This window comes from Echinops telfairi, unplaced genomic scaffold, assembly GCF_000313985.2.
Source record: "Echinops telfairi isolate 266 unplaced genomic scaffold, ASM31398v2 ScPeMD7_7457;HRSCAF=8495, whole genome shotgun sequence".
Classification (NCBI taxonomy): domain Eukaryota; kingdom Metazoa; phylum Chordata; class Mammalia; order Afrosoricida; family Tenrecidae; genus Echinops; species Echinops telfairi.
The window spans coordinates 33,764,059-33,789,223 of NW_022111357.1; the positions used below are offsets into that span (position 1 = coordinate 33,764,059).

Consider the following 25,165-nt stretch of genomic DNA (forward strand, 5'->3'; position numbering starts at 1 on the left):
CTATGTATCAACCTCCGCTCTGCCCGCTGTAATGTCAGTTATTGTAGGTACTCACTGGGCTGCTGACAGATAGGTCAGAGATTCAACACCACCGACTGCTCCACAGGAGGAAAGACAGGCTTCCCCCTCACGTAAAGATGCAGCCTGGGAAAGCCCTGTCGGCATCAACTAAAGGCAGAGAGCTTGCTTTTTCGTCCCTCCCCCCACTGTGGATGACTGTCTCCCTAGCCCTGCACCCCGTTACTACCTGCCGTCCCTCTGGCCGATCGTCCTCACCTCCTGTCTGTTCTCTTGGCTAGGCACGTTTTCATTTTCTATTTGTGTTCCACTTGGCAGCAGTGTCACCCGGTGCTCGTCTAACTTAACTCAGCATGCGGTCCCCAGGCCCTCCGTCCGTGTCCTGAGTTGCTCCCTGGTTCCCCCCTGGCTTTCCAGGGAGGCGTACGCTCCACTGGGAAGGCGAACCAGTCTTTGCCCATTCTCCCACGGATGGGCATTGCACGCAAACATTTTTCAAAACAAATTGCTTCCTGAGGAGTCATCTTTTGCTATTTGCTTCTGCCCAGAGGCACACAGGACGGATGAGCAATGTTGTGGAGTAAAAGGCAGGAAAGTGCCCTGTAAAATCGGCAGCCCTGCAGGTTGCAGCTAATGAAGCCGACCTCTTTTCTGCAGCTGGTCTTGGGAGTCCTGGTGGTGGATCCATTCTTACCCCACCAAGGGAAGTGAATCTTTCTTCCTGGCCACGACCGGGCCCCCAGTGTAGCATGACACAGGCCACTGTGCTATGATGCAGCCCACACTCCTGTTAAAACAGAGCCTCGTAAAATACTTATCTCTTCCCCTGGGGCAAAGGTATTGCCCAAGTGAAAGAGGAGGGCTCTCTGTCTAATCCCATCCTCTGCCTGCATAGTGGACATTCTCAGTTGCTCAGAGACAAGTATAGTCCCAGTGTAGCTCTGAACTGTAAGCTGCTTCACTGGGGAGCAGAAAGCCGTTCCATCACTGGAGAGCCCCGCGCGAGCTCGCCGGGTCAATGAGGAGCTACACTACAGCCCTCGGTGGCTAGACATTGTGCCACCCCTCTGGGGCTCCCTGGGCAGCAGCAGCACCGTGTTCAGAAGAGAGATGTAGCCGGTGTTCAAAAGTGGCTGATTCCACCCCACACCGAGGTGTAGAAAGGGTCTGTGCAGAATTGGGGTACATTCAGGCTCAAGTTGATTTGTTGTCTTTGAACTCCAAACTAATTGAAAGCAATCCTGGCAAGCTTCGTTGAGGTGCTGCCTTTAGTTCAGCAAGCCGAGCACTCTCATATTCTTCTCCTTCTCTCTCTGCGGGTATGCAGGTCAGTGGGACAGCATGGAAGAGTACACCTGCATGATCCCTCGGGACACTCATGACGGGGCGTTTTATCGAGCCGTGCTGGCGCTCCATCAGGACCTCTTCTCGCTGGCGCAGCAGGTGAAAGTCTACATGGTCCTAGAGCCTCTGCCGAGAAGGTTCTCCTGCACAGCCCCTCCCTCGCCTCCTGCGCACGCAGGACCTGTAGTCCCGGCTCGCGTGTGCCTTAGAGCAGCTTTGGAGTATAGTGCTGCCAGCTCATCAGCCAGGGCTCATGTCTTTCCTGAGCGGGACAGCTATGTCCTGGAAAGTACCATGGAGACTGCTTTTGGAATCTTCATTCCATGCTTCCCATCACCTCGTCATAGAGACAAGATGTTCCTTCTCAGAGAACGGCTTCTCAGGTTCCCCAAAGGGGGATTCGGGGAGCAGGCAGTGCCCCACTAGCAACAGCAATTAATCTCCAGGTTCTTCCCAGGAAGCTAGCAGTTTATTTGGAAATCCTGTGCTGGCAGGCAGCATGAACTAACAAAGCACTCATGTCTGCCCATCAGGCAGACTGCCATCAGACTGCCCCGGATAGTGCCAGGGGAATGGTCCCCTGTAAGGGATGGGGCTCAGTAAGACACCTAAGCCACAAGAAAGTTCCCAATGAGGGCACGCTGATGGGTGTCCCAGAGATTTCTCAAGCTGCAGTCTGTCGGCCACATACGGGTTCTGAGTAGGTGAGGGGAAGGACGCAGCTGTCCATGTCAGAGACCCCTTGTGGCAGAGGGGAGGCCTCACATGCTGACTTCAGAGGTGCTCCTTAGAACAGCCCAATCTGGAGCCGCCACCTGGAGCTACCCAGCAAGGAATGGTTGGGAGACTGTGTACTCCCCAGGTATCCTCTGGGGTGCCAGCACAGCAGTCCCGATCCTTCTCCTCCACCATCAAAGGGCCTGCATGTGATCTTAGATGGACGCTCAGCTTTGGGGGCCAAGCATACATTTCCACCTTTGTTGAGAAATCATGTACTGCATTTCTCTAGCCACGCAAGCCTGGGCAATGTTTCTCCCCTTCCTCAGTGAGTGGCTCTCTTCATCACTGTGATGGATATGAAACAGATCCTTTCGGAAGTCAGCTAGGAAACCCAAAAACACCAGCACCACCTGACACTCCCAAACCTCGACTCAGCCGGGGCTCTCCGTCTCTCTTGTAGTGCATCGACAAAGCCCGGGACCTGCTGGACGCTGAGCTAACTGCCATGGCTGGCGAGAGCTACAGTCGGGCCTATGGGGTAAGCGAGGCCCTTCCTGCGCAGTGTGGCCCGAGAGGCTTCTCTCGCTCTTTTCTCAGAGTGGGCTGTGGGGGGCTCTCGGGCTGATGCTAGAGGGAGCGTGTTACTTTAACCCTGCCTTTTGGATGCTTCGTGCCCTAATTAAGTTGGAATGTGCTTTGCTTCCATCAGGCCATGGTGTCTTGCCACATGCTGTCCGAGCTGGAGGAGGTTATCCAGTACAAACTTGTCCCTGAGCGGCGTGAGATTATCCGCCAGATCTGGTGGGAGAGACTACAGGTGAGCCTAAGGGGAAGCCTGAGTTAGTTGCCTGCCTCCCTACCTGCAGAGGCAGGTGTGAGCACTTACACACACACACCCCTCCACCCCGCACTCACTCAGCCCGCCGCTTCCTGTCTCCTCCACAAAGGCCCCAGTTTGTCTCAGAGCAAAACCCTCCGAGGCTCCCACCCCAGCCATGATAGGATGACCAGTTTTACTGCTTCTCTTATCCTTCCCTGGGAATAAAGAAAAAGACATATAGATAAGTGGTACTTATGAAAGCCAGTTACGAGTCATAACCTCAAAACCTTTTTGTTTTTAAACTTTTTTTATAACCTCAAAATCTTTTTAACCTTAGCTGCACGATAGAATCCACTGGAAAGCTTTTAGAAATCCTGATGCCCAGGCCTCTCCTCAGTCCAACTGAATTAACCGTTTTGGGGGTTTACCCAGGGTTTGCCAGCTCTGGAGGGTTCAAGAATGTGGCCAGGGCTGAGAGCCCCTGCGAGCGAGGCCTGCTGCCCCCACTCTCAGCGAGGCTGCCGGAGGACCGCATTACAACCCCAGGGGCCATCCTGGCCTCTCTGTTGAGAGATTTTTTTCCACTGAAGTTTCCCCTTTAGAGAAACTTTTCCAGGTCCTCCATTAACGTTTTCATTGCAACTGCCAGGTTATTTTAGCAAGAGAAGCTGTCCATTGCAGGCCTGGGAGTCAACGAGCTTAAGTGTTCTTGGAAAGGATTGTTTTCCCATTCCTGGAATAGGTGTGTGGAGAAGTTCACCAGTAAAGAAGAGAAAGGCTTCCCATCCAGAAACTTCTCGTCACCCTGCCAGTCCTAACTGACCCTCACAGTCCCTTTCCTCTCGACGAGACCACACCTACTTCCAGATTCTCTCCAGACCAGGCCAGGTCCACGCTCTCAGGCCGCTCCTGTAGTGTGGGAGCTCAGACGCATTCCCCTGGGCGGGAAGGAGCAGCGGGCAAAGGCAGGGCCGTGGATGCAGTCGCTTAGGGCTCGGAAAGAGCACACACAGTCCTCTTCCGTGTTTTATTAGTAATTATGAAATGCCCACTGAATGTTTTGATGGAAAATTGTCTCTTGGGCACCAGTAGCAAACATTCCACAAAGCGAGTGTTTCCCAGTTGTCCATCGCCTGGTCTGTGAAGTGCCTGTTACGGGGAGGAGTTCCCACATCCGAGAGCTGATGGCTCTCCGACAGTGAAGCAGGGCCTTGCTTCCTCTAGAGCTTGACTTGGCATTGGGATGGATCGACTGGGGCTCGGGGAGGGAGGGCCCGTGTCTGCCTTTCCTCTGCCTGGGACGCCGTCATCACCTTAGGCCTTGGTGACTCCTGTCTTGAAACAGCCATCTGCTGCTTGGCTTAAAGGAGGCAGATAGCTTCAACATCTGGAGGACCTAGCGGTTGGTGAGAAGTAACCAAAACAATCACTTGAATGTACTTTTTTTCTTGAACTTCTAAATCATTATTATCACACTTCAGGGGATAGAAAGGCCTGAAAATAAAGCGTTGCTTTTGTGGTGGACTTTGGCCCATGTGGATGTCCTGCTGAGAGGGCACTCAGCGAACTGGCCAGCCTGGAAAACTGCCACCTGGGGGCGGGGGGGTGTCTAAGCAGGAGGGAAAGTCCCTGTGCTGCACTCACCTTGAGTCTCTTCTTGCCTTGGGTTCTCCATTCAGGCTTCCCTGTATCCTTTCCTGTTGAAAAGCCTGGGCTTTCAGTGATCTCTGGAGGACGGCGCCCTTGGCTTCGTGGAATCACCAGGGAAGGGGCAGAGCTGGGAAGCCGTCCTCCCTTGGTGAAGCTCCTCCGGGAGGCCTCCTGAGGCCAACTCCTGGTCGAGGAGGTGCGAGGGGAGGCCCACTTGACCCTTGGCAGCCTTCGGATAGAAAATGGGCCTAGCCCCCTTGATAACAAGTCACACCTTTTGTTCTTAATGAAAAATAACTTATATGTATACACTACTGAGAGACTTAGCAGTGTCTGTGTAGGTTTTGATCTGAGACAAAACTGAAGATTCCAAACAAGACCAATGTCATAAGTATCCCAGTCTTAGTACAGGCCTAGGCTTGAATAATTTCAGAAGTATAAGTGCTGCCAACATTTAAAATCTTAATTATTTAAGTTTCCTTTACACTCTGTTTTCTTTAGAAACTAGCTTTGAACGATAAATTTTCAATTTAATTTGTCAGTGATAGCCATCTTCAACCAGGGAAGGAAACAAAAACCTAAAAATGTATGATTCACAAAAGAAATGTGAATCATTTCATTCGCATAATCCTCACAGTAGCCCCATGAAGCTAGTACTGTGTTTATCCACCTTCCAGATGAGTCCCAGCCAGGTTAAGGATCTCATCCAAAGGGCAGGTGACCACCAGGATTCCAGCCCTGGGCTGCATGCTCTACCACCTCGCTCACAGTTAACAAATGTCTAAGTGGGGTTTCCTTCACCATCTCCTTAGCTGGAGGAAGTCGGAGCTTATGTCAATGAGGTGAAGCCCGGCAGCAGAGAGCGTATACTAACGCTGGGCCCCTCCTCTCCCAGGGATGCCAGCGCATTGTGGAGGACTGGCAGAAAATCCTCATGGTGCGCTCCCTTGTGGTCAGCCCTCATGAGGACATGAGCACATGGCTCAAGTACGCAAGCCTGTGTGGCAAGAGCGGCAGACTGGTGAGTAGCCCCTCGCCCAGTGGGCTGGCACGCCTGCCCCTTCCTGTCTGCTTGTGACCTGACCGCTCCTGTTTTTAAGGCTCTCGCGCATAAGACCTTAGTACTGCTCCTGGGAGTGGATCCATCGCGGCAGCTCGATCACCCTCTGCCAACAGTGCACCCTCAGGTGACCTACGCATACATGAAAAACATGTGGAAGAGCGCGCGCAAGGTCAGTCTCCAAAGCCGCCCAGGAGTAGTGCCTTCGGCTCCAGAAGGCTCAGTGTTACCCTGAAAGCCAGACCCCCTGCCCAGTGTCACGGGTTCCTTTCTGTTAGTAGACTCCTGGGCTCCGTTCCGGACAGTGGGTGCTCTCGCAGGAGTGCACTCGTTGATCAAAACAATGAGTGAAGCCACAGTTGTATTTCGTTCATAGCGTCAGTGTGGTGATTAGAGAAAGCACCCATGTCTGCCCCTCAGAGAAGATGAAGGAGACCTTGTGATGCAGCGGGTAAGCGCGCCACTGCCAACCCGCCAGCCAGTGCACAGGAAAGGTCTGGCAGTGGCGTCTGCAAAGACGACAGCCGTGGGCCCAGGAGGCCGTTCTGCTCTGTGCTGTCGCGTCACTGCTTGTCGCCGTCCACTCATCGTCATTGGGTTTGGTTTTAGTTACGAGAAGATGGGTTGTTTGGGACAAAAATAGCACATTTTGAAAACCCGGTGGCCCTTTCATAAGACCAGACTTCCAGACTCCTTTCCTATCATCGAATTGGAATGCAAAAGCAACGCCACCCCGAGTGGAATACTGCCGAAACCAGTAGGGAAAGTTATCTTGAAGCCAATGCAGGATCCTTCTTTATTTACAGGGAGAAACGGTCTCTCTAAATGGTGATGGTTCACAAAAAAGAATAGGCCCTGAAGGCAAAGTAGCACTGGTGTGGGCTCCCCTCTCATCCTCCTTAACAAAAAGAAGAGAGTCCCAACTGTCCTCTCCTGCTGTGGCCGTGCCCACCAGTGAGGTCTGAGAGGTACAAGGAATGCAAGCCCCCGCTCGAGCTGTGGTTGTGTGAGGAACTCTGATAAAACAGCAAAGTGCCTTTGCCAAACGCATGCCTAGGGGACCCTTGGACGAGGTCTGGAAAGTGCCTGATGTTGTAGGGGATGGGCTAAATTGACAGTAAATGCCGCCAAGTGGGAGCAGCAGACCCGCACCCAGGTCCTTTTTCCGTGACCTGGGTTTAGTTCGGTTCTAATGACCCAAGTTTATGTCTCCAAGTGTGTGATTTTTGTGGGCGTTTTTGTTTTTCCTTTTTAGTGTCTGTGAACCTCCCAGACCGGGGCCATTCTTATTCAAAGCCTGATGGTCCTCCAGACAAATGAGAAAAACAGAAGGTGCAGGGCCAGAGTGGAATCTGGTTTCCTCCCATGTAGAGCCTCCAAGTCTTTGGAGGTCTTGATGGGGGGCAGGCAGAGAGTCGTTTGGGTGGCATCCCAACCAGGCAGTGACTTCTTTCCACATGTGACTGTGGACATGCCTTTTTCTAGGAGCCCAAGTGTACGTTAGAACCCTAAAACCGCAGGGATTAAAGACTGTGCCGGCCACTCAGTGCAAAGCCAGCAGTTCAGACCTGCCAGCTGCTCCGGGGGATCGATGCGGCCATGACGATGGCAGCCTTGGAGAGAGACTGATGGCACAGTTCTCTCGGACCGAATCAGAATCAACCCAACAGCAGCGGGTCTTCGGGTTCTTTGAAGTTGGGTGCTAGACTTCAAGCCCAATGCCAGAAATGCCCCGTCCTCCTAGTTGAGGAGCTGCCCAAGAACACCGGGCTCCGAAATAATCAGTGCACTGCTGCCCGGCTCGCTGTCGCTCTCTGAACTTTCATTGCCTTCCTGCTGAGACAGATGGAAGCTGCTTAAGGAAGAGCAGGCGCTCTTTTGTAGGAAGGCACCAGGTAACAGACATACAGACCGTGTTTTCCTAGACAGGGCGTTTCACCAGATCTGGAGACAAGCTGATTCTAAAGTGAAATGTCCCCAAGCTCTCAGACCACCCAAGCGGTCAAGAACCAGGGGTTTCATGCCAGCTTCATAGGCCTTTGAGAAGCCCCTCCCCAGCGACTGGTCCTTCATCTATGTTGTTGTCAGGTACCTGTTGAGTGGGTTCCAACTCAAGAGTGGCCTGGTGCACAGCAGGATGAACACCGTCCTCTTCACTGTCCTGTCTGAGCCTGCTGTTGTGTCCATCTCTTTTTGGCTGACGCTCTTCTTCACCAGGCATGATGTCCTCCGGGGACTAGCCTCTCCTGATGCATGTCCAAAGTATGTGAGATGAGGTCTCACCGCCCTTATGTCGAAGGGTTCTGGCTGGGCTGGGCTTCTTCCAGAACACATTTGCTCACTCTCCTGGCACTTGGTGGTGTAATCCATCTTCTTTGCCGATACCAGAATTGAAAGGCATCAGTTCTTTGGCCAGATTTCACACGCTTATGAGGGAATTGAAAATACTATGACTTGTAAGAGGAAAAAAATCCTCTCCTCTCCTCACTTCGTAGGAATGGAGAAAATAGGAATTTTTAATAGAACATTTTCACTTCCTTGAAAATAAGTTCCTTCCGTGCTATAAAGTAGGGAATCCTAGATTCCCTCCTACTGGATAAACTTAATACTGTCGCCGAGTTGATTCTGACTCACAGCAACCCTGTAGAACTGCCCCTTTGGGTGGGTTTGAGTAGCTGACCTTGTATGTGAACCCATATGCCCCAGAGCTCATTGGATGAACTTCATACTGGGCTTCAAATCTGAACTCATAGCCAGCCTCCTCCAGGTTGGGCAATTTGATTAGTTTGGTTCCTGCCAGCTTTGAGGTGAGTTATCAATCACCTTTTTAGTGGTGTTTGTGTGCACGCGTGCGTTTGTTTGTTTTTTTTCAATGTAGCTCTCATGGAACAGCAACCAGAAGAACATTCATCACTTGCCAGGTGTAGTTTGTTGTTGTTGTTTTCAGTACTGTGGTGAAGGGGGGAGGGGTGGAGAGTGTGTGTGTGTGTGTGTGTGTGTTTGCCAGGTGTAGTCTGCTAATGTTGCTCATTTTTCAGAGCCAGTGGTGAGTGCAGATGTCAGGAAGACAGGTTTCTGGGTAACTGTTGAAACATCTGTGTACTTGCCCTCCTTGGCGATGAATTAGCTGCCTGATAAAGTGTCACATCATCCTGGCACTGCGTTAAGCCCCATCTCTTGATGCCAATTAATTCCTTATGTTAAAAAGTATCTCGAGCCTGAGCCAGGTCCTGGCCCCCGAGCTCGGGACCTTATCGTGAGTCATGATGCCATCGTCATTCAGGCATCTCTATTTAAACAAGCCCCTGGAAGACTCCTTTATGACCCACTGTCAGGGCACCATTATGACCTTCTTTATTGGAAGTCTTGGGGGGTTTTCCCTCCTTTTTTGAGCAAAGAAAACCCTTGCACACTCACATGAGACCTCCTCTCTCCATTAGAGCATTTCAGTTCGACTATTGCTTAGACTGGTTTGTTTTGTTTTTCCGTTTTTTCTGGTTGTTTTGACATCTATACCCTACCTCCATCCATGAAGGACCCCGTTTATCAAGATGTTGGGCTTATTATACAGATGGCTTTTAAGGTATTCCCCTGTCTGTGATTCTGTTTCTGCTCATTCCCAGTTCAGATAGCTGTCCCCACGCCTGATGCCTTCTGCTCATCGTGTGTACAAGCCTATATCGTAATTAGATCTAGCTGCTTGAGGGTGCATTGAAGCGTTTGCCCTGCGTCATCCAGTTCAACTCATGTTTGCTTTGTCTTCTCCCTGCTCCTCGTGGCTGCATGCGAGCCTTCACCGCCCATCTCGGTTCTGCCTGGGGTGCAGGAGAGTTTTATCTGATTTTCAATCTCTAGTTTTTGCCAAGTACATCAGATCTCATAGTGTTTGAAACTAATATAAAGTTTGACTCGCCTGAAACAATTCCTCATAAGCCTAATTTCCTCCAGGGCAATACATTGGTAGTGAAGGAAGCCGTTTCAGATTACTTCATGTGGACTGTTATTGGGGGTAGCCAAGCCAGTAGCTTTTCCAAGTCTTATTAAAATAACCTATAATTACAGTTGGCAAAGGAGAGTTAAGACAGGAGTTGAACTAATAAACTTTGAATCTTCGTGAAAAGCCTAGCCTTCTTCTGGCCCCATGCCCCATGCCTGGTCTTCTCTCCACAGGATCCTCACCCTGGGCTCCAGGGTGTGCTCTGTCTGGAGAGTGGTTGGTGCACTTGTCTGTGAGGTGAAAGACAGCTTCTTGGCCGTGTGGTTGCGGCTTGTCTTTGTGTGACTTCCCTTGCCTTGGTCCCCTGCAGATCGATGCCTTCCAGCACATGCAGCACTTCGTCCAGACCATGCAGCAGCAGGCGCAGCACGCCATCGCCACTGAGGACCAGCAGCACAAGCAAGAGCTGCACAAGCTCATGGCGAGGTGAGGGGCCCCGCCCCGCAGCACAGGCCCGTCAAGTCGGCCCTGCCATCCCCGCAGCCCCTAGGACAGAGGACTGTTCACTGCTCTGCAGGCAGCTGCTGCCGTCGGCCCTCCCACCCTTACCAGGACAGACCTATGCCGGCCCGAGAATCAAGCTGCCTCATGGCTTCTCTGTTCCCAGGGCTCAGCAGCCCCGAGTGTCTTGGTGACTGTCCCTACACCTCTAGAGTGCTGGTTCCCAAGTAGGGTAGTAAGTCTGAGTTCTGGCTTTAGAGTGCCCTAGGCTCCTTATTTTGAACTTCCCTACTGCTGGTTGGATGTGTGACCCTCTGAGCATTAGTGTCCTCATTGAAGGAAACAAGGGTAGTAAGTGAGAGTCCCCACCTCCTAGGGTGGCCTAAGGTATTAATGAGGATTTGCAGAAGCAGTGCAGTGTCATACACGTAGAGCAGTGCCTGGAATCACAGCAGTGGCAGCCAATCTGGGAGCCCTGAGATGCTCATAAGAATGGAAGGGCAGGGAAAAGGGAGAGCAAGAGTCCATAGAGCAGTCAGTGGGGAAAAGTGCGCCCTGCAACTGTTGCCCCCACACTGGATGTGAGGTCGGTAGGTCCATACTGACAGCTACCCAGTGCTACTGTCATTCAAAGACTCAAGATCCTTGGAGCATGTTCTCCCCAGACCGTCTCTTGCCTTCTGTGTGGTTGAACATGCGGCTGCTTCTGCCGTATTGCTCCCAGAGGGCAGGCGGGAAGACCACATAGACCTTTGGTGGTGTTCCTCGGGGCGGGCTCTTTGGAGGGGGCCCCGTGGGGCTTGTTTCTCCATGGTTACCTAGGGCTCTTTGTTTCTCTCTTTCTAAGATGTTTCTTGAAGCTTGGGGAGTGGCAGCTGAACCTGCAGGGCATCAACGAGAGCACCATCCCCAAGGTCCTGCAGTACTACAGCGCCGCCACGGAGCACGACCGCAGCTGGTACAAGGTAAACCCGGAGCAGGCGCTGGAGCAGGAGCTGGTCCGTGTCCTTCTGTACTGTTCTCATCTTTGGACAAGCCTAGGTGGAGCTGGTCTCTGTACCCTGCATCTGCCCCATCCCACCCCCACCAGTCAAGTTCAGTCGATGCAGGAGGAGTGTTCACTTGTACACGGGGTTCATCCGTGGAACATTAGCTTCCCTAGGGTCCATCCGCTGTTTCTTCCTGGCTTCTTTCTGCTTTCCAGCCCTGCCTACTCCTCAGTCTAAGAACTTAACTTTGTTTTTATTGGAAAGGCCTGGGTAACATCCTGTTTTGTCACGAGCTTGTCTAACAGATACACAGTGAGATTAGAAATGGACTGAAGAGGCTGTTGACTTCAGGGACCACCTCTGGTGATAGCACACGGTTCCAAGGTTGGGTGTCTTTTTGGAAGAGTCTTCTGGTAATAGCTGCTTGATCTAGCAGATACCATCCGTTTCTTCCCAGTCGAACTTTGACTTCCTAACACCTTTGTGAACAAAGCCCTCTGGGTTCAAAACATGCACCTTGAGACCACGGGAACACGTACAATCAAAGCTTTACCCCGCTTTAGGCATACTTCACGGAACGGCCCCCCAAATGCCCATGTCATCATGTTCCTAGGCGCTGTCAGATCACTTCTCACTCACTGTAGCCCCGTGAGTGGACCAACGAGCCTCTGCCCAGGCTGGCACCGCTTTCACAGTTGCTCCATAGCGGGTAGAGTTGGGGGTGGCAGCCAGGTGTCAGTTCATCTGATTGAAGGTCTTCCTCTTTTTCGCCAACCCACTACCAAACACGGCTTCTCCAGAGACTGACCCCTGCTAATAACCTGTCCGAAATGTGGGAAACGAAGTGAGGCCATCCTGGTTTCTAAGGAGTGCTTTGGGCTGCACGTCTTTCAAGCGAGATCAGTTCATTCTTCTAGCAGTCTCTTCACCAACCCCCCAGTCCAGATGCGTCCATTTCTCTCCAGGCCCCTTTGTAATTGCCCACCGTTTGCATGTAGATGAGGCCATTAGAAATACCGTGGCTTGCGTTGAGGGCACCTTCGTCCTCAAAAAGTGCGTTTTAACACTTGAAAGGCACTTGAGCACATGAAAACACGTGGACGTTTGCAGGGTCTGTCCAGTGCGACACATCACTTGATTTCCTGACTGCTGTGCTGCGGGCAGTAAAATAGAACCCCTGACAAGTTCAGCATTTGCTCTTTGGATCGATGTTGTAATCACAGCAGTCATTGCCCTTTCTGGGTCACCTGCATGTCCCAAGCTTAAGACAGGAATCGAGTCCATTTGTGATTAGCAGGACCCTTACTCCTTAGAACATCCTTCCTGACCAGGAAGGTGGCCAGGCGCTGTCTCACATGTTTTGGATATGTTTCTTGATTCCATTTTAGGAACGAAGCAAAGCACAAGGAAAATGCTGGTTCTGTGAAGTCTGGTTTCCGTTTTCAAGCATTTCTTTCCGTGGGTCTTTGTGGATGTCTAGTGTCTTCTTAGTCCTGTGTGTATGTGCCGTCACGGTTTCGCTCTTGTTCACTAGGCCCACAGCTCAGGGCCTAGCACACCGAAGCTGTACAGGAAGTACGTATGAATAAACACAGGCCCCAGAAAACGGAGCCAGCATCAGTGGATCATGTCACTTTACCATACAGAGGCTGGCCCAAGGAAAGCCCACATGGTGGCACCTGGCAGGCACTCTGCTTGCTTAGACAGGGAAGCGCACACATCGATGCTATCGAAAAGACTTCCAGCAAGAGGCACAAAGGAGTTTCTTGATGAGGCAGGAAGTCCAGTAATGGTGGATTGTGTAATATTCCACTATTGCTGTAGGTGTCCAAGGCCCCTGGCCAGGCTTTTCATAGTGACCCTGTACTGGGGGCGGGGGCCGGCCGGGGGGGCCCGCGCAGTATGCCCTATGCAGGGACTGCAGCTCAGAACCTCAGAAGATGAATGACTAGCTCCTCCGACATCCCAGTAAGCACCAAAGGCTTCTCCCCTCCAACAGCCTGGCACTGGCTCTCTTGTCAGGCTGTGGGCCAGTCAGGTCCAGTCGGACAGATGGGATTCACTCTCTAATGTCCCACTCATCCACCTCCTTCCTTCCCACTGTCTTACGGCTCAGTTCAGACCTTCATCGTTGTCACGACTGCCTGCTCGCCCCCCAGTCTCTGCTGTCTTAAATCGTGTGTGATACACGGAAGCGTTGGTTCCTGCCCAGGGAGGTGGAATCTCCTGGGCCTGGCATGCCTGGCCCTCCATAGTCCAGCTGAGCCACTCTGCCCGTGTCCTCAGCCCTGACCGTCATTGGCCCCCGACTTCCCATCGGAGCCACTCCTTTGTATTGCCCAGGAGCTGCCCTGGGCTTCCCCTGCCAGGATGTCCTCAGTGCTGCCCTCGCCCCCTGCCCCTTCCAGGGCCACTCCAAATCCTCCCTCCAGGGTGCTTCCCCAGCCCCCAGCCCCGGAAGACAGCGTCCTGCCCCTTGTCCTCACCGGCCATCTTGCTGCCCCGCTCCCGTTCTGCCTTGTCTACTAGTTAGATCTTTAGGTTTGCGTGTGAGCTCTCCTACCAGATTCTAAGATTCCTTGAGGCAAGGAGCTTGTCTCGCACATCTTGCTGTGCCCCTCCCCACAGGACACTTAGGTCCTGTAGTGAGTACTCCTGAGAACGAGCCATCGCGTCGGCCGTTGTGAAACATCCCCTTCCTGGGGTCTCCTGTACCTGGCCTCACCCAGCTGCTCACTGGCAGTCCCAGAGCTCTTCTGCTGAGCCACCTGCTGCTGCTATGGGCCACAGCCTGTTTCCGGTCTTTGACGCTCTCCCCCCTGCGCCAGGCCTGGCACGCGTGGGCAGTGATGAACTTTGAAGCTGTGCTGCACTACAAGCATCAGAACCAAGCCCGTGATGAGAAGAAGAAACTGCGGCACGCTAGTGGGGCCAACATTACCAACACCACCACGGCCGCCACCACAGCGGCCACCGCCACCGCCACCGCCACCAGCACCGAGGGCAGCAACAGCGAGAGCGAAGCCGAGAGCACCGAGAACAGCCCTACCCCGTCTCCCCTGCAGAAGAAAGTCACCGAGGTACACTTCCCTCCACTTCTGTACATTAAACACCAGCCTCGGCATCCGAAGCCAAGTTACTTGCTAAGCTGGCGTGCCAGATGAGCCTGGAACGCATTATCTTTTGCCCATCCAGCCTTGCTGGAGATGGCGTCTAGTACACACTTGCGTTTCAGGAGCCAGCACAGCCCCGAAGCTGGAGAACAAGCTCCATGAGTCCTTCCTCATGAGAAAACGCCCTCTCACAATGCGCCGCGCCTGGGCGGGCTAGGCCTGCTCTTCCTGGGTCTCCCGTGAGAATGCACGGGCAGCTCCATCCCTCCCCGCTGACTGAGGAAGTTGGTTCACGCTAACGACAGTTATGCCAGTTACCATTCCCTTCCTACGTGCCAGGGAGTGACCCAAAGACTTTCATACTAAACTGACTTAATCCTCCAAGCCACCCTTTCTCAGTAGGTACTTGTAGCATGCTGCTGTGACCGTTTTGCAGCAGAGGACGGTGTTTGTTCCGACAGGATTTGTCCAAGACCCTCTTGATGTACACCGTCCCTGCCGTCCAGGGCTTCTTCCGTTCTATCTCCTTGTCTCGAGGCAACAACCTCCAGGATACACTCAGGTACCGGACGGGGAAGGGGAGCCCTGCTGAGCAACACAGAAGCTGCACAGAGAGTTCCTCTTTCCCTCACTCCCCTGGTTAACACTCCTCGCCGGTGTAGGGGTCTGAGGAGTAACAGCCGGCCAGGCCCTCCGCTTCTGGGTGAGATGTGCAAGACGAGGGAAAGTGGAAGAGCTCTGTGTGGGCTTTCTCATGTAGAGAGTAATAAGCCAGATTGTTTCTGAGGGTTGTGAGTGACAAGAGCAGCCCCTCCTCTTTGGAGGGCTCTCAGGATGGCCAAGTGTCAAGTCTTTGGTCACTGTTCTAAGGGTGGCTTTGTCTGCCTCAGGCTGAGTCTTCTGCATGTGCAAACACTGGTGGTTCTGAAAGGGTTATACGTGGACTCATCAGTTCAGTTTCTGGGTTTACACCTTGGTGACCCTCTACACTCTCTGGTAGGATGAACCTCCGGGTGTTCACTTTAAGAGCACTGCGCTCAGCACCACCTCCCCACGCTCAGGTGGTCCAGGGGCCAACACATTTGGGGACCACCGATTCACAGCCCAGCTAAGTCCCAAGAACCTTACACATGAACAGCAAACAAACTCATCCTGGGAAATGAAACGGTCTGGTGTTGCTCATTTTTCTCTTCCAGAGTGCTGACTTTATGGTTTGATTATGGCCACTGGCCGGATGTCAATGAAGCTTTAGTAGAAGGGGTGAAAGCCATCCAGATTGATACTTGGTTACAGGTAAGGAGGGTCAGCTTCCCTCTTCTAATCTCGCCTCCTGGGATCAGGCAACATCCAGAGCAGCACCTCAGGACAGGTGGCGCGCAGATGAGGAAGTGGGTGGAAGGATAAGGAAGGTCAAGATTCCATATTTGCTTCAATTTAAACCCTTTCCCAGCCTAACAGTACAACCAAAGCAAGTTACAGGGCTGTCTGTGTCCAGGATGGCTCACGTTGTTTCCCCGTCTCACCTGTCTCCTCCTGTGTCTTTGTGAATGCCAGGTCATACCTCAGCTCATTGCAAGAATAGACACGCCCAGGCCCTTGGTGGGACGTCTCATTCACCAGCTTCTCACCGACATTGGGCGATACCACCCCCAGGTATGTAGATGCCCTGGGCCTGCCGTCCAGCCTGCCCTAACCCTATGTAAAGAGACACGTGTGCAGGCACCTGGGCCCAGGTTCTGCCCCCAGGAGAGCCTGCCTAGCCAGGAGTCCCAGCGGCTATTCACTTCAAGATTCAGCAGCCCCCTTCCTGGCTGTTAATATCATGGTCCCCATTTATCTTATCGTCCATCCTTCACTGAACGCCAAACTCCTTCGACACATCTCTGCTTTGCTGTAGGCCCTCATCTACCCCCTGACTGTGGCTTCTAAGTCAACCACCACAGCCCGTCACAACGCAGCCAACAAGATTCTGAAGAACATGTGTGAGCACAGCAACACCCTGGTCCAGCAGGCCATGATGGTGAGTGGGCTCTGGGGGACCGTCCTGCACAGCAGCATCTTTGTTTTCCGCAAGACCATGTGGCTTGCTCCCTCTGGTGGCCAGGAAGAGTACCACTGATTTCTCCGGGAGAGACCTGTGTGAGTTTGCTTATCCTAGGGCTCTCCCTCCCCTCTGGCCCAGGTGAGTGAGGAGCTGATCCGAGTGGCCATCCTCTGGCATGAGATGTGGCACGAAGGCTTGGAAGAGGCGTCTCGCTTGTATTTTGGGGAGAGGAACGTGAAAGGCATGTTTGAGGTGCTGGAGCCCCTGCATGCTATGATGGAACGGGGGCCCCAGACCCTGAAGGAGACATCCTTCAATCAGGTATGGGGTAAACCCTGCAGCCTTTGTCAGACTTCTGTATCATCTGGAGCCTCTCTTCTTGATTTGCAGAAGAGGAACTCCCAATTGGGGAGGTGGGGGCGAGGGAGCTGTTTTAGAAGAACACCAGCAATATCGTGGCCGTTAAGTTATAAGAACCCTCCTGAAAGTTTTAGCTGGAAACCCACAGAGCCCTCCAGAACCACTCGCCTCCTCCTGTCTTTCTTCGTTGCCATCTGGTCGACTCTGACTGTGACCCCTGTGTGTATAGTAGAACTGCCGAATTCCAGGCCTGTCTTCTGAGGCGCCTCCGGGTGGGGTAGAACTGTGTTAGCTTACCTAGAATGGGCCTTCAGGACCCAGCAGCTGCACTGCAAGCAAAAGTGCTGCCGTCGGCTTCCGTGACGATGCCAGAGCTGGGAGCCCTCTAGGGCAATTAGTGGTGCCCTGTGCTCTGGGACCTCATGTGCCACAGTGGGTTTCACGACTCAGAAGTTCCTCCCCTCCAGCATTCAAGAGCTATGAAACCTCATGATAGCCGGTCCTCTGTGCGTGGCCTCCAGTCAGAGTGCACCGAGGGGGTTCTGCATGTGCTCGGGGATTGGGCCTGTGACCTAGTGGGCACCTGAATGGTTTTCAGATCCCCTGCTTCCCTCTCAGGCGTACGGCCGGGACTTGATGGAGGCCCAAGAGTGGTGCAGGAAGTACATGAAGTCGGGCAACGTCAAGGACCTCACCCAAGCCTGGGACCTCTATTACCACGTGTTCCGACGGATCTCAAAGCAGCTACCTCAGGTGGGCTCTTCTGAATGGAGTGACGTGAGAATCCCTTCTGCTCTCCCAGCTGAGCCGTCTAACGCTCACGCAGGCCGCTGGTTTGTTTCACTCCTACCTGCAGACTCTGAGACAACTAATTGTTAGTCACGGTCTGCTTAAATTGCCTTTAAATCCCCCGCCCCCGGGAGGCAGAAAATTAAATCCTCTGGCAATCATCCACAGCTCACCTCCTTAGAGCTGCAGTACGTCTCCCCCAAACTCCTGATGTGCCGGGACCTGGAGTTAGCTGTGCCAGGAACATACGACCCCAACCAGCCGATCATTCGAATTCAGTCCATAGCACCATCCTTGCAAGTCATCACGTCCAAGCAGAGGCCCCGGAAGTTGACACTAATGGGTAAGTGCACCTTGTGCACTTTGGCCACCTGCTTCTCCCTCCTACTTCCCCACCCCCTCCCCAGCCCTTCCCTTCTGAAATGGCTGCTCCCCACTCACACGAGCCTCCCACAGACCCCATCTCCCGGCTTCGTTAAGGGAGACAGAAGGCAGTGCGTTTGCATTCATTCTGCCCTCCGTGTGGCGTTTGTTCACGGCGCTGAGCTAGTTGAAGCGCAGCGTGATGATAACGCCCAAGCAGGTGGAAGCACCCAGAAAGGCCTCCGTCGTGGAGAGCTGACTGTGGAGGAGGCAGGCAGGGAGGGAACTGAGGAGCCCACCACAAGGCTTCTGGGTGCAAGCGAGCTACGCCGAGCACAGAACCTCTTTTACCATCCTTCTCTCTCTGTGGAAAACCACGTGTAACATTAGAAATGAATGTGAGAAACTGTCACCACTAGGCTTGTTAAGGACAGCCTCTCGCATTATGTGTAGCGGCAGAGTGGTGCCTGTGGACTCTGGTGGCACCTTGAGGTCTCTGGTCCTCTCTAGTGATGCTCTGTGTTTTTAAATCAGCGCGCACCCAGCTGAGCTTTCAGTGATGCTCTCGACGCAGGCTGGGATCTTCTCATACTAAAGCACGCCAGTCAGGTCCTCGTCAGTGTTCAGATACAGAGAGTGTGATGAAGGCGCTGTTCTCAGAGGTGAGCCAACCTCAGAGTCCCAACAGAAGGCAGCTGGGAACAAGCATCAGTGAGCAGCTGCTACCAACCCCTCACCCACACTCTGGGCCTGGAAGGCAAAGAGAGCGATTGGTACTACTAGAACCCAGGGAGACTGGACCCTGGAGAGTGGGACTGCCTCCCGAACGGGGCCAAGCCATGGTGGAGAACCAAAAACCCTGACCTTTTCCCTCTTCTTGCCCTCTGACCTCCTGCCTTTGCCCCTCGGGGCAAGCCCGACAGGGAGTCCGGTTGGATGGTGTGTGTGTCGGGCCAGGCTTCTGGGCTGGAACAGGACCGGAGGGCAGAGAGGGCATCTGAGAGAACCCCAGGGAGGGTGCAGAAGCCTGTGCAGAGAGTCTTAGTCTTCAAAGACAGGGGCTGTCTTTATCTTAGACTGTCAAAAGCAGGGCCATTCTTCATATCAATTCTGGGTGGTTTTTGCCTAGAGAAAATGGGGTTCTGTAAGTGTATAAAGGGCCACCAAAAGTTCATGGAAAAATAGGCCGATGTTCTCAAATGGATTGTGGTGATGATTACCCAGCTCTTTGTAATATATTTAAACCATCGAATTGCATGGTATGTGAATTACACGTCAACACACTTTTCGAAGCCTGAGGAGCCGCTAATAACTAAAAGATTGACAGTTCAAACTCACCAGCACTTCCTGGCAGAAAAATATGTCCGTCTGCTTCCCTGTAAGATAGACAGCCTTGGAAGCGGTGGGCAATTCTGCTCTGTCCAGCGAGGTCCCTGAGTCGACTGGACACAAAGGGTGGTGAGGACCATGGTAGGCCGACCCTAACTGTCCCACCTTCCTCACAGGCAGCAACGGGCACGAGTTTGTCTTCCTCCTGAAGGGCCATGAGGACCTGCGGCAGGACGAGCGGGTGATGCAGCTCTTTGGCCTGGTTAACACCCTGCTGGCCAACGACCCAACCTCTCTCCGGAAAAACCTCAGGTATTCAGAGTGCCCTCAAGACAGCTACGATCTGAGACGGCTTCCTGGTCTTTCACTCCGCTCGGTCGAGTGTGTAGTATCAGAGTATGCACACTCTCTAGGAAATGACTTTAACAAGATCCAGAGCGTCCAGAAGGAAACTCTGTGCCATTTGACGAAAGGTTCTGCTTTAGCCCCTGGTGAGAGGAAAACCCAGACAAGCCTCCCTCTCCTCAGCAGCGGTGTCCGGTGCGGTCGAGTGGGTCTGGCCCGGAGCAGCCCGGAGTGCACCAGCCCAAACATTCCCTGCTCCTGCACCGTCCACAACTCTCATTGTTGCAGTCGCTGTGTCAGTCTGTCTCAGAGGGGCTCCCTCTTTTTTGCTGACCCTTTACCAAGCATGCTGTCCTTCTCCAGGGACAGATCCCTCCTTATCACATGTCTAACGTCCAGGGGAAGTAGAGCATTTCTTCCAAGGTGCTTCTGAGTGGGCTCCAACCTCTGACCTTCCCGTTCTCCGCCCTGGCCATTCCCCACTTGCACCACCCGCAGCTGTGTTGAGGGGCAGGCTCCGTTATCGACATGGTCCGTGTGTGTTAGGCCAGTTAAAGAGGCTGATGCTGCTTCTCTGCCCTCAGCTCCCTTTCTTTGTATGACCTGTGCTGTCCCAGAGGCCCCACATCACACCGCTCACAACAGCTTGTGCAAAGGGCCCTGTTCACCGGGAGGTAACCCTGCCTTCCTGTGGGCTCTAGCATCCAGAGGTACGCCGTCATCCCCTTATCAACCAACTCGGGCCTGATCGGCTGGGTCCCTCACTGTGACACGCTGCACGCCCTCATCCGGGACTACCGGGAGAAAAAGAAGATCCTCCTCAACATCGAGCATCGCATCATGTTGCGGGTATGTGCGGACACTGCGCCATGAGCAGGCTGGCTAGTTCTGGGTGCATGTCTGGCAAGTCCACTCGCGAGCAGTCGACTTCAGGCATCCTCGTTGAGACTGGAGGTAGATTCCCGAACCCCTGACACAGACAAAGCAGTGGCTATGTGGGGAACTAATGGTTAGTAGATGTGTAAACGTAATACGACAGGAGAGCGCTTGTTACCCTAAGCCACGAAGCGACCACTGCTCTCCTGGACACTGCCCTGAGGCCAGAACGTAACGTTACAGCCCTCGGAGTGATTCCTCGTGCTCTGTCCTTGTCCCCCTTCTCTTGGCTGGGTGGGGAAATTCAAACCCAGCTCTGTCTGACCTGTTCCCCGAGACGTGCGCTAGCTTGCCTTCAGCTGCTCGCTTACATGTGGTGTGTCCCGAGGCAGATGGCTCCAGACTACGACCACTTGACCCTGATGCAGAAGGTGGAGGTGTTTGAGCACGCTGTCAACAACACCGCTGGAGACGACCTGGCCAAGCTGCTGTGGCTGAAGAGTCCCAGCTCAGAGGTAGGGCGTGCTCTGCCGCTCCCCGTGGGCACCCCCATCCTTGCCTGGGGAGGTCTCCCACTTGTTCCAGCACACTGCTGGGGCCCTCTTGGTTGGTCGTTCAATTGAGCAGACTTAGATTTGGGAGGTTAAAGACTGTCAGTCTTTTTCTGTCTGGTAAATTTCCTGTTCTTTTGGTTTTATTTTGTTAATGGGATGTTCTTTGGGATTGTTTGTTTTGGAGATACAGGGTGTTTTGTGGTTTGCTTTTAAGTCAGATGCTGTCCGTGTTTTTTGTCCCCTTACTTGGTTGTTTTTAATTTTTTTTTTTAATTACAAAATACAATGAATTTTATTTTATTTTATTTTTTAAGTCATTTTATTGGGGGCTCATACAACTCATCACAATCCATACATACATCAGTTGTATAAAGCACATTTGTACATTTGTTACCCTCATTCTTTTTTTTTAAATTATTTTATTGAGGGCTCATACAATTCTTATCACAGTCCATACATACATCCATTGAGTCAAGCACATATGTACACCTGTTGCCCTCATCAATCTCACAACATTTGCCCTCTACTTTAGCCCTCAATATCGTTTGCTCATTTTCCCCCTCCCTCCTCCCACCCCCTCCCTCCTGAGCCCTTCATAATTCATAAATTATTATAGTTTTGTCATAAGTTACACTGTCCGACGTCTCCCTCCGCCCTCTTCTCTGCTGTCCATTCCCCAGGGAGGAGTCTATACTTAGATTCTTGTAATTGGTTCACCCCTTCCACCCCGCATTCCCTTCACCCTCCAGGCCTCGCCCCTCTCACCACTGGTCCTGAAGGGGTCATCTGTCCAGGATTCCCTGTGTTTCCAGTTGCTATCTGTACCAATGTACATCCTCTGGTCTAGCCAAATTTGCAAGGTAGAATTGGGACCATGATATTGGGGGGGAGGAAGCATTAAAGAACTAGAGGAAAGTTATATGCTTCATCGTTGCTACCCTGCACCCTGATTGGCTTGTCTCCTCCCCTGTTTTTAACTTTTTATTGGGAATTGGGTGAAGGTTTACAGAGGAAATCAGTTTTCCATTCAGTCATTCATACACATCCTGCTTCACTCACCCACTTTTCCCCCGTGCTCATTGCTCATTCTCTCCTCTTCTGACTTGGAATGCTGATGGACATACGGCGCCCCTTTGACCTCAGTGGTCAGTTACTCCCAGGAGAGCCGCCACCCCATGTTCTTGTGCTCTCAGAGACCCGCCCACTGCTTGGTCAGCACCCTGAAGGGGGGTGAGGGCCAGAATCCTGGGGTTCCACCTGCCTCCCTCCAGCCAGGAAGCCTGGCCTCTGTTAGGATGCCAAGTATCCTTCCATGTGTGTCTCCCCCTCTCGTATCCAGGACCTTTGCTTCACGCTGGCCCGCCGGGCTGGCCTTCCCACTCTTCTGGCCTCAGAGTCAGGGAGGCGTGGTCAGGTTCCTAACCCTTTTCTGTCAGGTCTTTACCTCCGACTTTATATTTAGAAAGCCTTTCTCCTTCTCAAGCACACATTTTGTATCTGTACTTTCTTGAACTAATTAAAAGATTACATTTTGTACATTTAAATCATTTGGAATCTAATTTCACTCGCTGTCATCACTGTTAGCACCCATCCGACTCGGGGTGGCCTGTGTGTGTGGAGTAGAACTGGGTCCCAAGGTTTTCAAGGCTGGGGCCTGTGAGGAGCAGATCCCGGCCTGCCACCCGGGGGCCTCTTGATGGGTCTGAAGTGCCAACTGGCCGCTTTCTAGTTCAGCACATAACCATTTGTGCCACCCAGGGACTTCTAGGTTAGACTCAGACTATAACTTTAATGGTTTCAAGATGATTAGCCAATACTACACTGTTGACTACATCATCCATCCATCTTTTGCTCGTTTTTTCAGAAGAGTCCAATTTTATTGTACACCAAATTTTTCTGTCTCCTTGGATTTCTTTCTAAAGCCTTTATTCAACTTCATTGATCTTTCTTCCTATTGCCTGTCACGTAGCATACTACTAATACAAGGCCCTTTGCATTGCCTATTTGGTTTTTTACCTCCTTCCAAAAGGATTTGGGATTATTTTCCCAAAAATGAATCATTGACTTTCTACTGGGATAGCATAAAATGTGCCAAATAATTTGGAAGAACGGCTGTCATTTCAGTTTACTCGTGTCTTTATGTTTCTAAGTAATTTAATTTATTCATCCATCTAAATACATATTTCTAATTAGGTTGATCTTTAGGCACAGCTTATTGTGTATAGGAGTTTCATTTCATTATAAGTCCTAGTTGATGGTTCACGGAAACGTGGACACAGCGGATTTGGGTGGAATCACATTGAAGCCGAGCCTTGCTTCTCATGCGCTCCTGTATTGTAGGTGTGGTTTGACCGCAGAACCAATTACACCCGCTCGCTGGCAGTCATGTCAATGGTCGGGTATATCTTGGGCCTGGGAGACAGGTGAGTGAATCTTTTTTCTTTAGCCTTCTCTTTCCATTGTAATTTTCTTGAGTAGCTTCATTTTCTCCACTGAGCTGTATGACCATTTGGTGAATAAATATTTGTATTTTGTACTTTAGGCCTCTTTTGCGGCATCAACTTTAGTCCTTAGTTTCCATGCCAACAGAGCCACACATCAAACTAAAGAGAAGGAAAACCATAGTTCAAGGGTACTCCTTTCTCCATAGGTTCGTTTAATTTACTAAAAATGGCATTAAATCTGATTGATTGTATTCATTCAATAAACATTTATCAAGCACCACTACGTTGAGATGAATAAATCCATTTCTGTAATTGAAACCAACCAAAGTCGATCTTCTGATATTTTGGCATCATAAATTTCATGCAAATGTGGGTGTAAAGGTAATTTAGGAATGCTCAGATATTGACACCAAAGAGCTTTGGAAGTACAGGTCTCTGAGTCCACTGTTTTCTCACGGGCTCCTGTGCCGTGCAGTTCTTTGGGGTGAAAGTCATTTTATGACAAGAATAATGATCTCTTGTTTAAAAAATTGATAAAACTAGCCAATGAAGAGCAGACTGTTGACAAAAGCCAGGTGGTTGTCCTGGGCTTGGCCTGTGGGCTCCGTGAGACCAAACCCTGTGACAGGAAGGACTTGTCACTCTGAGATGCCAGCACTGCCAGAAAGCTGCTTACCATGTGACCAGAGACCTCAGAGAGCCAATTACTGCGGATATCTATCACAGAGAAAATCCTCGCTGTGGACTTGGAGCAGGGGCAGCAAACATGCTCTGTCAACGGCCAAATATGTTCGGCTTTGCAGACCACCTGGTCTCTGGCACAACTAGTCACTTCGGCATAAGATCAGCAGCAAGCAGGGCTGTGTCCCAATAAAGCGTTACAGACAGAAGCAAGGGGAGGGCTGGGTGTGGCCTGACGCTTGTAGTTTGCTGACCCCTGGCCTGCAATATCACCTCCCTGAATGGCTCAGTCATCAGTCCCGCCTTGTTAAACCCCCCTCATCTCTCTTTTACTGCCCCAAGGCACCCATCGAACCTGATGCTTGACCGGCTGAGTGGAAAGATCCTACACATTGACTTTGGGGACTGCTTTGAGGTGAACACATGTTCTGGAAAGCCCACCTTCCTGGATCATCGCTTGTCAGCCTTCTCTGCATGACCCTCACCCTGCCTCTACTACCAGGGGATGGGAAAGCAGACTAAGAAATAGGACCCTAGCTCGCTGGCATGGGCCTTAGTTGGACTCTCTTGTCACACACACACACACACACACACACACACACACACACACACACACACACTGTGACCAGCGCCACTGACTATGCCCTCTCTAAGTGGAGTTCTTCAGCCTGAGCACTGTGTGCTTCTTTCAGACCCCTGAGTAGTCCCCCACACTCACTTTGAGCCACTTCGTTTCTCTCTGCCCCTGAAAGCAGTGCTAGTGAAAGCCACCTGCTCTCTCACTTGGATTTCACCAGTGTACTCTAACCAGTGGCCTCAAGTGTTTCCTTTCTCATACTGTAGGTTGCTATGACCAGGGAAAAATTCCCGGAGAAGATCCCCTTTAGACTAACAAGAATGTTGACCAATGCGATGGAGGTGAGTGAGTATCGGAAACAAGCCCTTTGGGAGCAGGCTCAAGACAGACTTGCTTGGTAGATTCTCATTGGTTCCCAGCACAGCCCCTGTATTCCTTTCTATCACGTGTCCTTTTATTTCTCATTATGGTGGACATCTGTGCTAGCCTCACCACTCCTCACATTTGACCCTTGCTCTGTATGCACCACCGTCCTGACCTGGCGCCTGCCTCCCCAGATAACCCTATCTGATCGCTTAGAAATGGTGAGGGCGACACACCTTCTCAGAAGGCATCCAGGGCCCTGGTCATTCGTCCTGCGGTAGTGACTGT

At 52.0% G+C, this 25,165-nt stretch overlaps 1 protein-coding gene across 2 annotated transcripts in view; it reads left to right on the plus strand.

Annotated features, from left to right (window-relative positions):
• MTOR (mechanistic target of rapamycin kinase) overlaps nucleotides 1-25,165 on the plus strand; it is a 128,423-nt gene that overhangs the window by 97,507 nt on the left and 5,751 nt on the right. For both annotated transcript variants that reach the window (XM_045299085.1, XM_045299086.1), the window contains exons 33-53: nucleotides 1,346-1,461; nucleotides 2,543-2,620; nucleotides 2,792-2,899; nucleotides 5,448-5,573; nucleotides 5,653-5,784; nucleotides 9,920-10,035; nucleotides 10,898-11,015; nucleotides 13,868-14,119; nucleotides 14,614-14,714; nucleotides 15,349-15,445; nucleotides 15,707-15,805; nucleotides 16,050-16,172; nucleotides 16,335-16,517; nucleotides 17,175-17,309; nucleotides 17,514-17,688; nucleotides 19,214-19,349; nucleotides 20,084-20,231; nucleotides 20,651-20,773; nucleotides 23,153-23,235; nucleotides 24,280-24,352; nucleotides 24,781-24,855. In XM_045299085.1, the coding sequence (XP_045155020.1) occupies nucleotides 1,346-1,461; nucleotides 2,543-2,620; nucleotides 2,792-2,899; nucleotides 5,448-5,573; nucleotides 5,653-5,784; nucleotides 9,920-10,035; nucleotides 10,898-11,015; nucleotides 13,868-14,119; nucleotides 14,614-14,714; nucleotides 15,349-15,445; nucleotides 15,707-15,805; nucleotides 16,050-16,172; nucleotides 16,335-16,517; nucleotides 17,175-17,309; nucleotides 17,514-17,688; nucleotides 19,214-19,349; nucleotides 20,084-20,231; nucleotides 20,651-20,773; nucleotides 23,153-23,235; nucleotides 24,280-24,352; nucleotides 24,781-24,855 (2,597 nt within the window). The remainder of the gene's footprint in view (nucleotides 1-1,345; nucleotides 1,462-2,542; nucleotides 2,621-2,791; nucleotides 2,900-5,447; nucleotides 5,574-5,652; nucleotides 5,785-9,919; nucleotides 10,036-10,897; nucleotides 11,016-13,867; nucleotides 14,120-14,613; nucleotides 14,715-15,348; nucleotides 15,446-15,706; nucleotides 15,806-16,049; nucleotides 16,173-16,334; nucleotides 16,518-17,174; nucleotides 17,310-17,513; nucleotides 17,689-19,213; nucleotides 19,350-20,083; nucleotides 20,232-20,650; nucleotides 20,774-23,152; nucleotides 23,236-24,279; nucleotides 24,353-24,780; nucleotides 24,856-25,165) is intronic.